Below are 12,690 nucleotides of genomic sequence, written 5' to 3'. Positions count from 1 at the left end.
GCTGACCTTCAGCAATGGGCACAGAAATGGCATTAACGGAATGGTGAGGCAGGTCACGGTCTGAGCTGCCTGGCAAGGTCAAACGCAAACCGACTGCAAAATCGTGTGTCAAACACGAGCAATGATCATCAAATTGCTAACTACATAGCAATGAACGCTGCAGGCAAGAACTGCTATCCCTGTGTTTAACTGTGTGCATCAAGGAATTTGAGTGTCAACAAGGCTGTTTTAAAGATTAATTTATTTGATCCTAAAATAATAGGTTCACTCTTGTCCAACTGCACTGGAGTTTAGTACATCCGTGCAAACTAGAACCTCAAACATAACTGCTGCAAAGTTGCTTGGTAAGGCCACTAGCTTATAAGGCTAATCTCTGCCTTCAGTATATATGGCAATAATCTGAATAATCATAATTTACAAGCTCTTAGAGCTGTGCAGGGTTTGTTCTCCAACTGCAGTGCTAGTGCTGATCACTGTTACCTGGAAAACCTAGGGCAGAAGGTAAGTGCTGTTTCATTTTGGGATGGTGGCTGATAGTCTTTACCTTGCCAGTCTTTAAAACAGCAAAACTTTATAAAGGGGATAGACAGAACAATCCTTTCCAGACCCACATGTGATGTTCCTTGGGTTTGCTAACCTACTTTGCTTGTGGCAAAGCCTGTGTGGCTTTTGGTCTGGCAATTGCTGAAATGATACAGCCACTAAGAGGTCTCATTGATTGCTGGTATCAAATATACTGGCAACTTGCTCACATTTGTGATGGATTTTTTGTAATCAAGCTCATCTCTTCATCAATCTGGTTAATCAATTTTATTGTCCCTAGGGCAGAGCTGCTTGTGGACAGGTATAACTGGTGATATTGAAGTAGCCTTGGCATATGAATCAAAGGGAAGAAAAGACCCTGGGTGTAAAGAAGCTTCTATTTATCCTACTGAAATCTTACCTTTGGTAATGAAATATTTAATGCACTTTTATTTAAAGAAACATCTCTGTGAAATGAAAACAATAAACAGCTGCTGATAGCTTAATAGCTTAAGTGCAGCTGGAACATTCAGTCAATCTGAAAAAATTGTGAGTATATTTCAAAATGGTGGAGGATATTGCTATGATACATCTAACCTTAATGGCAATGGGAAAAATATATCCTCTCTTGAGAGTTCTTGAATAAACCTGTCAGTCTGTGGCCAGTTTATTACATTCCCTCCTGAGTTCAGTCGTCTGTGGCTGTGCTGAACAGCTGAGTAAGGCTAAAGCAAAGAACGGACCAGTTTATCCAAATAGGTGCCTTGGATGAGCTTAGGCCTAATATGGGTGCAGGAAGGGTGAGTACAGTCCTGGATGCCGTGCTGCTGGAATACAGCTGCTGCTGCCTCTCATCCTCCCTGCAGCAGAACTGCTTGGAAGCCAGTGCTCCTCACTGCCACGTACCTTCTGTGGTGCTGACAGGCATTGCCAGCTGTGTCTCCTGAGAAAACAACATGTGAGAAACCAAGTGGACTTGTTGGCTCTAGTGCTCCATTTTTCCTATAGCAAAAATAGTTTGAAATGTTACCAAATCCTAACCCACTCTGGTGGCAGGCTGGGTGTGAGGTTCCTGTCATTCATGTGAAAATTTGCAGATAGATGGTAGAAAAAAATTGTTAGTGCCAGTGGTGATAGGAGGGGAAAAGTAAGGCAGCAGCCGCTCTTTGCTGGCTCAGGAACATCTGCTTGACTGGTGAGCAGGAGCACCAGCCTGCTATGTTGTGCCAGCAAGGTTGCATGGACCCTGGAGAAAGCCAAACTTGGTGCTTGGAGCTGGCATTGCTGCCCTGGGAGGGAAAAGGGCAGTGGGGGAGAGCGCAGGATACTCCTGGGGAGCGGCACTGGGGTACCTAGCAGGCTCAGCTCCTTGGGAGCCAAGCTGCTCTAGTCCTGATGCCAGCAGAATTGCTCCCCTCCTCTGCTTTCAGTACCTGCTGCTGCATGCAGCACTGCCTGCTACCTGTGAACCCTTGGCAGCTCATTTGCGTGTACAAATATAACCTTTCTTCAGATAAAGGTTAAAATGATAAGTTGAAGTAAATCTGAACAGATGCACTTACTTGTTGCCTCTTAAGTGTGATTGATTTAAGTGTGGAGCTACTCCTCAACTCTATGGTTTGTAACTCTGACCTTCACAATTAGCTCTAGTACATCAGCAAGTGGTTCATTTTCACTGGGCTATCTCTAATCGCACTGCAGTTATTATGTTAATGGTTTTGTAACTATCCAAATCTATCTGCTATGTCTCCCTTCAATTGCTTCCTGGGGCTACGGTTATCAGGTTGATCAAACCACTTGCTGGCAGGAGAGCTGTCTGTTCACCAGAACTGGAAATATATCATATTTCAGTAAAACTGACTGTAAGATCAAGCACAGGGTCAGCCTGGGAGCTCACCTGGCTCAGAAGAGTGAGACAGAGCAAAGGTGCAGAGCAGTTCAGCTCCCAGGCCAGGCTCAGACACTGCGTAGTTGATAATGCATCATGACAAGACGTTCCACAGCTGAACTGGATCAAACCCTGCTACCTTTTGTTTTGAATAAGCTGTTGCAAGACTAATTTGGTATCTCTTGGTAGAATTCAAGGTCTTGTCATCCTTTTGCTGGCCTGAAGAGTCCCGGTCTGCTTTAGCTGGTCCTTGTCTGCAAATTCCCCTCATGTTCTTCTTTCTCTCTTGTCTTGTTCAATCATGACCTTCTGTTATGTGAGACCAAAAAATGCAGGCAATATTCAAAATAGGACTAACTGGCACAATGGCAAAGTGATGTCTTATGGGTTTTGTTTCCTGTCTTCTTATTTGATTTGTCTTCTTGTCTGTGACTGAGCATTAAAGAACATTATACCACAACTATCTTTAGTAGCTCCAAATCTAGTTTGAGTGGGAATGGTCAGAAACCACATGCCTTGAAAGTGGGAGAAATTTACACAGGCACCTCATTTTAAAGTTACTGGTCACTTTACTTGGCTTGTTGGTACTGTGATGTCCTTACACCAGTCTGAGCAAAGCATATTCTAGTCACAGAAATCACCTTTTGACCTGTATTATTTGGACAAATTGCTGGAAGAAATAATCAAACATTTGTTGTTTGTTGTTTTTAGGGATGGTCAATATATCACTGTCATTAGTTGTTTCTGATGTACGGAAATGTTGTAGCCCTATGGAGAACATTTTGTCTGCTCAGCTCAAGGGCAGACCACTTCAGATGCATCTGTAAGTCCTATTTAGTTTTTAAATAAGTTCCTATGGAGCTCTGCATGCATTTGCTTTTGTCAATTGATTAAATAGGAAAGAGTCTGGCTTTTAAAAACAGTGTACAGGATTTTTTTCAGTGCCTGGAGGTTTATAGATTTTTGTGTGTGTGATACCAGTCTAACATAGCTATTGAGAAAACAAAGGCATCTATAAACTTGCTTTTATGTATTCCTTTATCTTTGTTTCAAGTTAATCGACAGGAGAGCTGAATTGCTCCACAGGGGCTGGCTCTGGGTAGAACAGCCCATTAGTAAGAGGCCTATGTGAGGGCAGGCTGGCAGTCCAGGACTGCTCCCCATTGAGTCACACAAACACCTGTGCTGCCCAAGCTGCATTCCCCTATTCCCAAGGGAATGTCCCCTGTGCTCTCATTGATTACTGTCTCTGACACGGCTCAGTGTGGCATTTTCTGGCTTTGAGAGCCATCTACAGAAAGTACATATTGATTGGATCCTCCTGGGATGTGCGGGTAGGAAAAACCAACAGCCCTTTCCATCCTGTAGCAAAGCTTTTCTGAGTGAATGGCCTCAGCTAAAAAACTTCATGCAAACTTTAGAGTACAGAACCCGAAGAACTTGTCAGCAGGAATAACAGCTTTTTGAGCTAATGGGCTGTTCTGAAAAAGGAGAACAGTAAATTTCTTTCCAAAATAAGTAGAAATTAAGACACTGAACTTATTAAGCAGCTGCCCTGTTAAGTGCTGTAGTGTCTGTTGAAATGTGGCTGCTGCTGAGCAAGATTTGCATTTGTGGGCACCATGGCATCTCCAATTACTGCTCAGCAGTGAAGAAGCCTGCAGGGCAGCAACTATTAGCGGAGGGTTCTGCTAACTGATCCATGCCAGCCCTTGTGCTGGACATCCAGTGCTGTTATTTTAATTGCCCTCTGCGTTGAGTTTGAAAAATGGAAAGTGCTCCTAGAGAAAGAGAAAAAACAAAACAAACAAACAAACAAAAAAAACCCCACAAACAAACCAAAAAAAACCCACAAAAAGCAAAAAGAGTGAGGGGATGACATGACTATGGGTGTTACAAATGCTGCAAGTCAGAGCACCATGTGTTCTGGGACCAGCCAGAGAACACACTGTGCACTGTTTGGCACACTGAACCCCTCAGGCACAGCCCTTCAAGCAGCTGATGAGAACTCAGCAGCTTTTCTCTCATCCAACACTGTGTTTAAAACAGACCCAGCTGGGACAAGTAGTCATGTACAGCAACAGAAGTATTGATAGAAAAGGTTGTATTCTGTGATGCAAGTTGTTTTCAATGCTGTTGTCCTCTTTTTATAATTTCCTAGGTCTGCTTTAGCATGGAAACCCTGAGAATGTATTCACATCTCAAATGTGTGCACTAGCAAGTGGAAAATTTTGATTTGAATTAAGTTGCAAATGTGTAATTGTTAGAAGACTGTCACACAATGTCAGATCAGTGATCCTCCTTGCTCTGGAAGTAACTCCAGGCTTCAAAAGACAGAATAAAAAGGTGTAAAGGAGGTAAGTAGAAAGGTGTGTGTCAGCCCAATAGCTATGGGAATCTTCCCAAGTTCATCCAGTGTTGTAGCAGACCATGTTGTGATCAGATTGACCCTGAATCTGATAATCTCTGGGACTTTGTCATCCTCCCACAACACTGTTAATATCTCAAGAGGAGAGCAGCAGGATGTGGCTGCATCAGGAGCATCATTATTCTCCTTTGTCATCATCCAAAACATGTTATCCCACCTCCCACTTGGAACTACACCTGGTTTATCAACTGGGAAAACAAAGCTACTGATGGATGCACACAAAAGTAGCTTTATAGCAATTACTCAGTTACAGCTGATGACTGTTTTGTGTGTGTATCAGCACACCTCAGTGCTTCTGGTTTTTTACTGGCACAGGACATGCAGACTAGGCAGTGAAAGGCAAAGCTTGGCCCTGCAGGCAGTGCTGGTGCACCCAGGTCCATGGATGCAGCACAGAACTCCAAGGAAGGGCCTTTTCACACCCACAGCTGCTGCAGCCCAGGTGAGTGGCCTGAGGTGCTGCAGGAACATGGCTCATGTAGGGAGCCTTCCTACAGGCCTAGGAAATATATATTAAACAGGACAATTAAAGCCTTTCAAAGATGGGCTAGGTTCTGCTTTCATAATATTTTTCTTTTCAGCCTTCACAAGACTTGGCACAGCCTAGTGTGCTACAAAGCACCCTTTTTTCCCCTTACTCAGAACATCTTGAATTAATTCTTGGCAAAACTATCTAGCTCTGTGTGTAGATAGGAACAAACTCCAGGCAAACTGGGTCCTCCTGCAAGGCCACTCAGCTGGCTCTCTCTGCTCCAGGACTTTGTGAGTGCACAGATTTCCCCTGTGTTCCTGTGGCAGATGGGTGGATGTGGTACAGCAAAGGCACCAATGTCAGGATGCATGTACACAGCTGGGAAATGTCTAGAACTGGCACAGAGAAATGATTTTGTAGACCCTAAAGGCAACTGGAAATGCCCAGGAAGAAAGTGCAGCTCCGAACAGCATCTGTACAGTCAGATCTCACAGCATGAACATACAGTGAGCTCTGCACTGGCATCTTCAGTGGCTCCTCTCAAGACAGGAACCATCTGGACATAGCTGGAGGTTTGGCAAGATGACCTGAACTGCCACATCTTTGGGAAGCATGGAAATTCCCAATGTGGCCATGACTCACAGAACTGTTTGCTACACCTTAGTCCCTGACCACACCTGCTGCCATCAGGGGTTGTGTGCTACCTGAAAAACAATCGAGACGTATTCAGTCAATTGAATATTCTCCAAACTGCATCTCCCCTGCAGGCCTCTCAAAGTGCTGGAACCATACAGCAATCTGCACAGGCTGAAGAGCAAAGGACCTGCTTGGTGTAGGAGAGGAATCTTTCCAGGAAATGGGTATGCTGTGAAAATGCATTTCAATGCACCTTATCGACCCTCTGAAGGTACCTGCACCATCAGCATGGCTGTGCTCCTCAGGGCCCTCCTTCTTTACTTACTGTAACCATATTGATTTTAGTGGACACTCGGTGCCTGGGTACATTTTAAGGGCTAGATTTTAAGGATCCTAAGTAAGAACATAAAGCACTGTCAAGTATTTCTGGGGTTTGGGACTGAGCTGGAGAGGGAACTCAATATCCTTTCAGCAATTTGTTCAGCTAGCATTTTTGAAAATCTGTTTTTCGAAAGGGGCAGAAAGAAAGAAAGTCAGGAGGGCAGCAATTGTAATAATCACTGAATTTGCTTCTGGAGTTTTTCCCTCTATCTTCCAAAAACAAGTTATTGCCAAAGTTGATTCTGATTTCCTCTCAGAAATTGTCTCTTCCATGGGCAGTGCTGAAATACAATGCAAATGTGAGCATTTAAAATACCTGAAGAAGACAAAATCAGATTGGTGTAGTAACTCAGTGACGTTTCCCCCCTACCCTTCCTTACAAAGCATTGCTACTTTACAGCAATAGAAATCCTTCTGGAGTTTTGTAGCTGGCTCAGAGCTGCAAGAAGAAGAAAAGAAGAGAAAGAGAGAGGTAATTTCCAAAGTAAAATTAAATTAACCACAAAATCAAACATTTCCAAGGACACTTGATTTCATGTCGGTTCAGAGGCACCTTTTGGATTTATGCCATCTAAAACCAAAATGTCGATACACATTTCAGGACTGATGGTCTTTTAATACTCTGTGTTGCACTTCAGAAGCTGTAAGGAATGTAATTGGATTTTGTTATGCCTAAGTTAGTAACTAGAATCTATTTTGGAATGCATTCTTCTATTAAAACAAGAAATAATAGAGTTTGCATCATTATTAATCTCTTGTAATCATCATCAATTGTACAGATTACTTTTCAGAAACACGAGCAGTTTGTTGCAGACAAGATGACATTTACTGGCTTATTTTTCTTCTGTATGCTGATGAGCATGCTAACAGGTAAGATTACTACCGAATTTATTCTTGTTTATATTTTCAAGCTGCCAGAAATATTTTGTTACAAGTACAGTATCTTCTATTTAGTATTGCTGACATATTAATCCCAATTGTTCAGGCTGTGAGTTCTGACTAACAGCCAGACTAAGCTGGTTTGTAGCAGTGACTGATTGCAAAGTGGGAATTCCTTGCCCTGCTGTTCAAGAAACAAAAATCCTTTTGCTACAGAGGGTCCTATGTAGGCATTAAAGACCTTGTGAGCTTCTAGTACTACGTAGAAAATGTTTGGTTAACAGAAAGTCTTTCTGGGCAGGAGCTGGTACTGATGTGTTTTCTCTTTATTTACAGATGCCCGATCCATCCAGGATGGAGATGGTAATTCCCACTGTGTTTTTATTTCTTTTGTGTCACTAAGAATTGGGAGAGTGATTTGTAACTCCCAGACTTGATGCCCAGCAGTGACTTTGGCAAAAATGCCTATTAACCTCAGTGGACAATGGAAAAGCTTTCAATTAGTTCTAGTGGAAAAAAATAGTGAATTTTTAAAATTCCTTTAAAATTTATTAAAAGGTGGTGAGATATTAATAATGTATAATAATAGAGCTAATATCCAGTCTTAAAATGAAAAGGGATTGCAGTCAAGTCACTAATTCTGTTGTACAAAATCCTAACTGGAATGCATCAAACTTATAAATTTATAGCACATCTGAGAATTTTGTCTGTCCTGAACAATAATGCTGTATGTGTATCTGCTTTTTGGCAAGAGATACTGACTTGCATGATAAAAAGCATAAAATTTACAAATTTTACAAATCCAATTAGAGAAATGTTGGAATAAATCTCTTAGCACGGCTACCCTGTGGTTCATGTCACTTTGTGTGATTAGTCCATTGGATTAGTGTTTGCCTTTGATTAAAAAAAACCCTCAACACCCTAATGATGTTTACACTGGCTTACTGATGATTCTGTCGTTTAACCTATTTTTGGCTTTTCAGACAGAATCCTGTCTGAAAACAGTTGCAGAGCAGTATCTGCAATAACCAAGTACTCCCACTGCTGGTGTACATCTCAGCCAGCAAATCTCCAGTGCACAAATATGCAGAGTGTTATAACAAATATGAACAGGACAAATACACAACAAGGTCTAATATGATTACTTGTAATTCAAACCTTTTTCCCTATGCTCAGTACTATTTCTTTAGAAATAAATATTTTTTAATATATAATTTCTTAAATATTTTTAATATATCATCTGTGTTTGTGTACAGCAAATATTTTTGTGGCAACTTTTGTGACAGTCAGGACAGCCTGCATCAATCTAGAATTAGAACCCTGTTCAGGCAGTGTCCTGTTGCTCTCATTACCAGCAATTATTGTTTTCTTTCACACTGGGCCAAGCAGCAGCCTGCAAAGTGAATCTGAGGTCAGCTGGTATAAACAGTGAGTTCTCCTCTGCAGACAGCATTTGGCTGGTTCATTTGGTTTGTTATGTGCCATCTGAGCCTGCATGCTGCAAACTTTACTCTGTAAAATTAAAGTCTGAAAACAGGATTGTTGAAGGCTCTTAATTCCTGCTAAAGACTCTGGCCCCAAGCTGAGTGGAAAAGCTTTCATTCATCTAAATGGGCTTAAAATAAAAATAAAATACTGGGTTTAGCTTCGCTGCACAGAAAGACATTTGTGCCTGTGGTCTCAGCTGCTGTTTATATTTTATATGTGCTTCTCTGTTTGTCCATATTTGGGCCCAGGAGTGGTCGGCTGCTGCATTTTCACAACCGATTTTGTTTTCCTGCTGAATTGGAATCTTGTTTCAAAGACTACATCACATTCTGATATTGTAGAGCAGGCCCAAATGCAGCAGCTGTCTCCCAAGTGGCAAAGCCTTTCCTCTGCATCCCCTTAGCTTGTTTCCTACTGTCCCCTGACAGAGGCACAACTCTGCAGTTCCAGGCAATATCAGGGAAGTATGGCCCCAGTCCCTGGGGGTTTAGTGGGCACTGGGGTCAGCTGCAGGGGCAAGCCATAGAGGGTGGTGCCTTATTCCTTATATTTTTATATCGGGCAAAGCAAATTATGTGGAATGAGGAAAAATGGCTTTCGATTGCAATCACTCCTTGCTTTGAAATAACCAACAGCTTTCTAGAAATTAAACCAGCCTGATGAATTCTTGAATTGGCATAAATGTGGATGTGTCCCTTCATTCCTGCTCCCTGTCTTGTCCCTCTCTGCCATTCCTGGTGCATCTGGAGCAGGGAATTCCAGCTCCATTTTCTGCAGTGGGTCACGAGAGGGGTCAATGGCTCTCCTCGCCTCCCTCCTGCCAGAGGAGCACACCAGCTTCCAAAGACAACTCACAGCACCAAACCATGGTGGCTCCAAGCCCAGCCTCTCAACAAAAATGCTTCACATTATAGTAATCTGCAGTATTTTATTTTGGTTGGGTTTTTTAGATCCCTACCGGGAAGCTGCAGCCTTGCCGTACTGGCCCTTCTCGTCCAATGATTTCTGGTCCTATGTGGAATATTTCCGGACCTTGGGAGCCTACAACAGGATCAATGACATGGCCAGAACCTTCTTTGCCCAGTTCCCTTTTGGGAGCCACCTTGGCTACCACGTGCGTGACCACGAGCACTGAGTGCCCTGCTCCGCTCTGCCAGAGCTGCTGCCCAGGTGTGAGGGAGCACCTGGCTGCCAGTGAACACACCTGGCTGCCTTCAGCTGCTTGGTGACACCGCGGTCACGTGCAGCATTTCATGGCTTCAATGAGTCTCTTTTTGACCATTTCTTGTAAAGGTGTTTGAGTGAACTCCTGACTGCCAGCAAACACCTTTGCACTGCACCTCAGCCCCTAAGTGACACTGCAGCCACATGTAGCTTTGAATTAATCCTTTTTTTACAACTTATGCTTCTGTGTGATAAAATAAACGCCTCCGTTCTGCTGCATGGCTTTGGGAGCTTTTTTTTTTCCACAGGTGATGCTCTCAGGTTTGTCTCTGGAAAGTGCTCTCTGTGTAGAGGAGTAATGAGTGTACAGGAGTTATTTAACCAATGCACCCAGTCTGGGGGCTGGAAGGGCGGCCGCTGTCAGTCTCACCCCCCTCTTTGGAAGCTGGTGCAGCACTCGGGCCTGACGGGGCGCAGCGCCCGCCGTCGCCATGGCCACGGGGGCGGGGCCAGCAAGATGGCGGCCTCCAGGGCTGGGCGCCATGGCGACAGGGGCGGGGTCAGCAAGATGGCGGCATCCAGGGCTGGGCGCCATGGCGACGGAGGCGGGGCCAGCAAGATGGCGGCCTCCATGGCGACGGCGAGGCCCCCGCGCGGGCGCGGCCATCGGGCTCGGCCCCGGCCCCGCTCCGGCGGCGGAAGTGACGGCGCGGAGCGGCCGCCATGAAGCCGGCCGTGGACGAGATGTTCCCTGAGGGCGCCGGCCCGTACGTGGACCTGGATGAGGTGAGGCGGGTGCTCCGGTGCCGGTGGCGGGGCTGTGGTGCCACGGCGCGGAGGCGCTCAGCGGCTGCTTTCGCAGGCAGGGGGAAGCACGGGGCTGCTGATGGATCTGGCGGCCAACGAGAAAGCGGTGCACGCCGACTTCTTCAACGGTAAGGAGCGCCGTGCTCGGGGGTTATCAGCAAACCCCGCCTGCCCTCTCTCTCGTGGCTGGGGGTCGCTAAACTTGTCGCTAACCCCATCGGGGGAGCGGTGTGAGAGCAGTGCGAGTGATGCAGGCGGGAGCGGTAAAACGCGGGCTTTTCCTCTCCTGGGAGTTTCAGCGTGTTAATCGCTACAAGGAAAAATACCTTAGTCTGTTCACGTAACAGCTTATGTTTAACAGTGCAGATACAGGTAAAAATATGGACTTCTCTGGACAATCTGTTCTAGTGCCTCACCGCCCCTCACAGGGAAGAATTTTTTTCACCTATCTAAACCTGCGTTCTGTCAGTTTGAAGCCTTGCGCTGCCACTCCAGGCCCTTGTAAATAGTCTCTCTGTCTTTTGTAGGCTCCCTCAGGTACTAAAGCCACAGTTAGGCCACCATGAAACTTCTCTTTTCCAGGCTGAACAATCCCAATTCTCTCAGCCTATATGCAATTATTACATGCTTTGAGAGAGAGGAGCTGCATATCAGGCCACTGGGGGCTGGAATATACAACACTGTGCTGCACTTGGTTGCTAAAGGGGTTTTTATGCTTCTGAAGAAATACATTTAGACGTTGCAACAGCGAGTTTTAGATGTTATTAAATGTGCTTGCTGTGGTATTGTTAATATCACAAACCAGCGTTTACTCCAAAGTAAAGTACGTTTCTCATTTTGCTCTAGGCTTAGAATACAGGAGAGTTCAGTGCTGCTCTCAACAGTTGTGGGGTACACGCAGCTATCTGTTGGAGCCAGCTTATTCAGCAGTGTCATTTCCATATATTTCTACCACCACACTGTGCTATTGTACTCCACTGGTAGTCTAGGGCTCTTCTAAATGAGGATTCATTCTCAGTTCATTGTAGGGTACTTGTAAATTGCCTTCTGTAAGAATAAAGACTTGTGTTTGGTTAGGTGATCACTTTATGTTCAGCATACAGAGAAGATGCAAAGCTGAGTAGGTTGGGTAGTTCCAAAGGTGACTAGAACCATGCCATTTCTGAGAGGTGTGTTCTGAGACAGAAATGTTACTGGCACCTTTAGAGCAATTAAATGTTTTTGAGGAAGGGGTTTTTAACACAAATCCCAATTTGTTAATCTGCAAAATCATCACCCTGATGCTACATTTCTAATAACTGATAATAACAGTAACTCTCATTCACTGAATTCACTTTTATTTCTGTCCTTAATCCAAGGAACAAAGTATTGTACTTGCATGTGCATTTGTACCATTGAAACTTCTGAGGTTAATTTTTGTCTTGTTTTCCTGACCAGATTTTGAAGATCTCTTTGATGATGATGACATCCAGTGAACTCAGTTGTCCAGCAGTGCTGAGATGTGGATTTTTCTCTAGGATCGCCTGTGCAGTCCATTATTTATTAAATTAATCAAAATGGAAAAGTCACAGAGGGGGAAAAAGCCTGGATAAGCTGCTTGGGGAATATGAAAACCAGATGATTAAAGATAACTAAGGAGGGAAGTGTGCACTGTTATTTCTAGGAAGCTGTGTGTAGATTTTCCTGGAAATTTTATTTGCTGATGTGCTTATTGAATAAAATCCCAAAGAAACACCCCTCTCTCTGCCTTATACTTTGGAAGTAGAAACTGCTGTCTTCTGAGCTCCCTTAGAGCCATTATTTTGATATTAAATAATTCACTGTTGGTTTTGGATATGACATAAAAGATATGCAGTGGGGCACATGCTGCCTAGAAAAGTTTTGTTCATCCCACAGTACAGGATTGTCGGGATCAGATGGGTGCTTGTTCCCAATAGCCCAACTCATTTGTTGCTCACACTGAGAAGAGTGTGGGTTGGCTTTTGTCTCAAGACAGAGAGCTACCACCAGTACTTCACTTTAATT

General features: G+C 44.1%; 2 protein-coding genes across 4 annotated transcripts; both read left to right on the top strand.

The window, feature by feature from the left end:
• Window positions 1–3,480: 3,480 nt before the first annotated feature.
• Window positions 3,481–10,135, top strand: OTOS (otospiralin). Of its 3 annotated transcripts, none has more exons than XM_063408478.1 (6): window positions 3,481–4,767; window positions 6,078–6,170; window positions 6,728–6,799; window positions 7,107–7,197; window positions 7,543–7,569; window positions 9,645–10,135. In XM_063408478.1, exons 4-6 carry the CDS (start codon window positions 7,146–7,148, stop codon window positions 9,827–9,829), a joined length of 264 nt encoding a protein of 87 aa, XP_063264548.1. In that variant the 5' UTR covers window positions 3,481–4,767; window positions 6,078–6,170; window positions 6,728–6,799; window positions 7,107–7,145; the 3' UTR covers window positions 9,830–10,135. The 3 variants fall into 3 exon arrangements, with proteins under 3 accessions (XP_063264548.1, XP_063264549.1, XP_063264550.1); XM_063408479.1 differs by lacking the exon at window positions 3,481–4,767 and adding an exon at window positions 5,111–5,280; XM_063408480.1 differs by lacking the exons at window positions 3,481–4,767; window positions 6,728–6,799 and adding an exon at window positions 5,111–5,280.
• Window positions 10,136–10,482: 347 nt separating this feature from the next.
• Window positions 10,483–12,399, top strand: COPS9 (COP9 signalosome subunit 9). Its single transcript, XM_063407988.1, has 3 exons — window positions 10,483–10,644; window positions 10,721–10,793; window positions 12,103–12,399. The coding sequence occupies exons 1-3, from the start codon at window positions 10,582–10,584 to the stop codon at window positions 12,138–12,140; spliced, it is 174 nt and encodes a 57-aa protein (XP_063264058.1). The 5' UTR covers window positions 10,483–10,581; the 3' UTR covers window positions 12,141–12,399.
• Window positions 12,400–12,690: the final 291 nt, after the last annotated feature.

The sequence above is a fragment of the Prinia subflava genome, chromosome 11, assembly GCF_021018805.1.
Source record: "Prinia subflava isolate CZ2003 ecotype Zambia chromosome 11, Cam_Psub_1.2, whole genome shotgun sequence".
Lineage (NCBI taxonomy): Eukaryota > Metazoa > Chordata > Aves > Passeriformes > Cisticolidae > Prinia > Prinia subflava.
Note: the sequence above shows the minus strand (reverse complement) of the source record. Positions and strands in the feature narration are given on the sequence as shown.

Coding starts and splice junctions, on each gene's coding strand:
- OTOS (XM_063408478.1), top strand. CDS start 7,146: ATGACATTTACTGGCTTATTTTTCTTCTGTATGCTGATGAGCATGCTA. Junction 7,198..7,542: donor GCTGATGAGCATGCTAACAG/GTAAGATTACTA, acceptor CTTTATTTACAG/ATGCCCGATCCATCCAGGAT. Junction 7,570..9,644: donor ATCCATCCAGGATGGAGATG/GTAATTCCCACT, acceptor TGGGTTTTTTAG/ATCCCTACCGGGAAGCTGCA.
- COPS9 (XM_063407988.1), top strand. CDS start 10,582: ATGAAGCCGGCCGTGGACGAGATGTTCCCTGAGGGCGCCGGCCCGTAC. Junction 10,645..10,720: donor CGTACGTGGACCTGGATGAG/GTGAGGCGGGTG, acceptor CTGCTTTCGCAG/GCAGGGGGAAGCACGGGGCT. Junction 10,794..12,102: donor GCACGCCGACTTCTTCAACG/GTAAGGAGCGCC, acceptor TTTCCTGACCAG/ATTTTGAAGATCTCTTTGAT.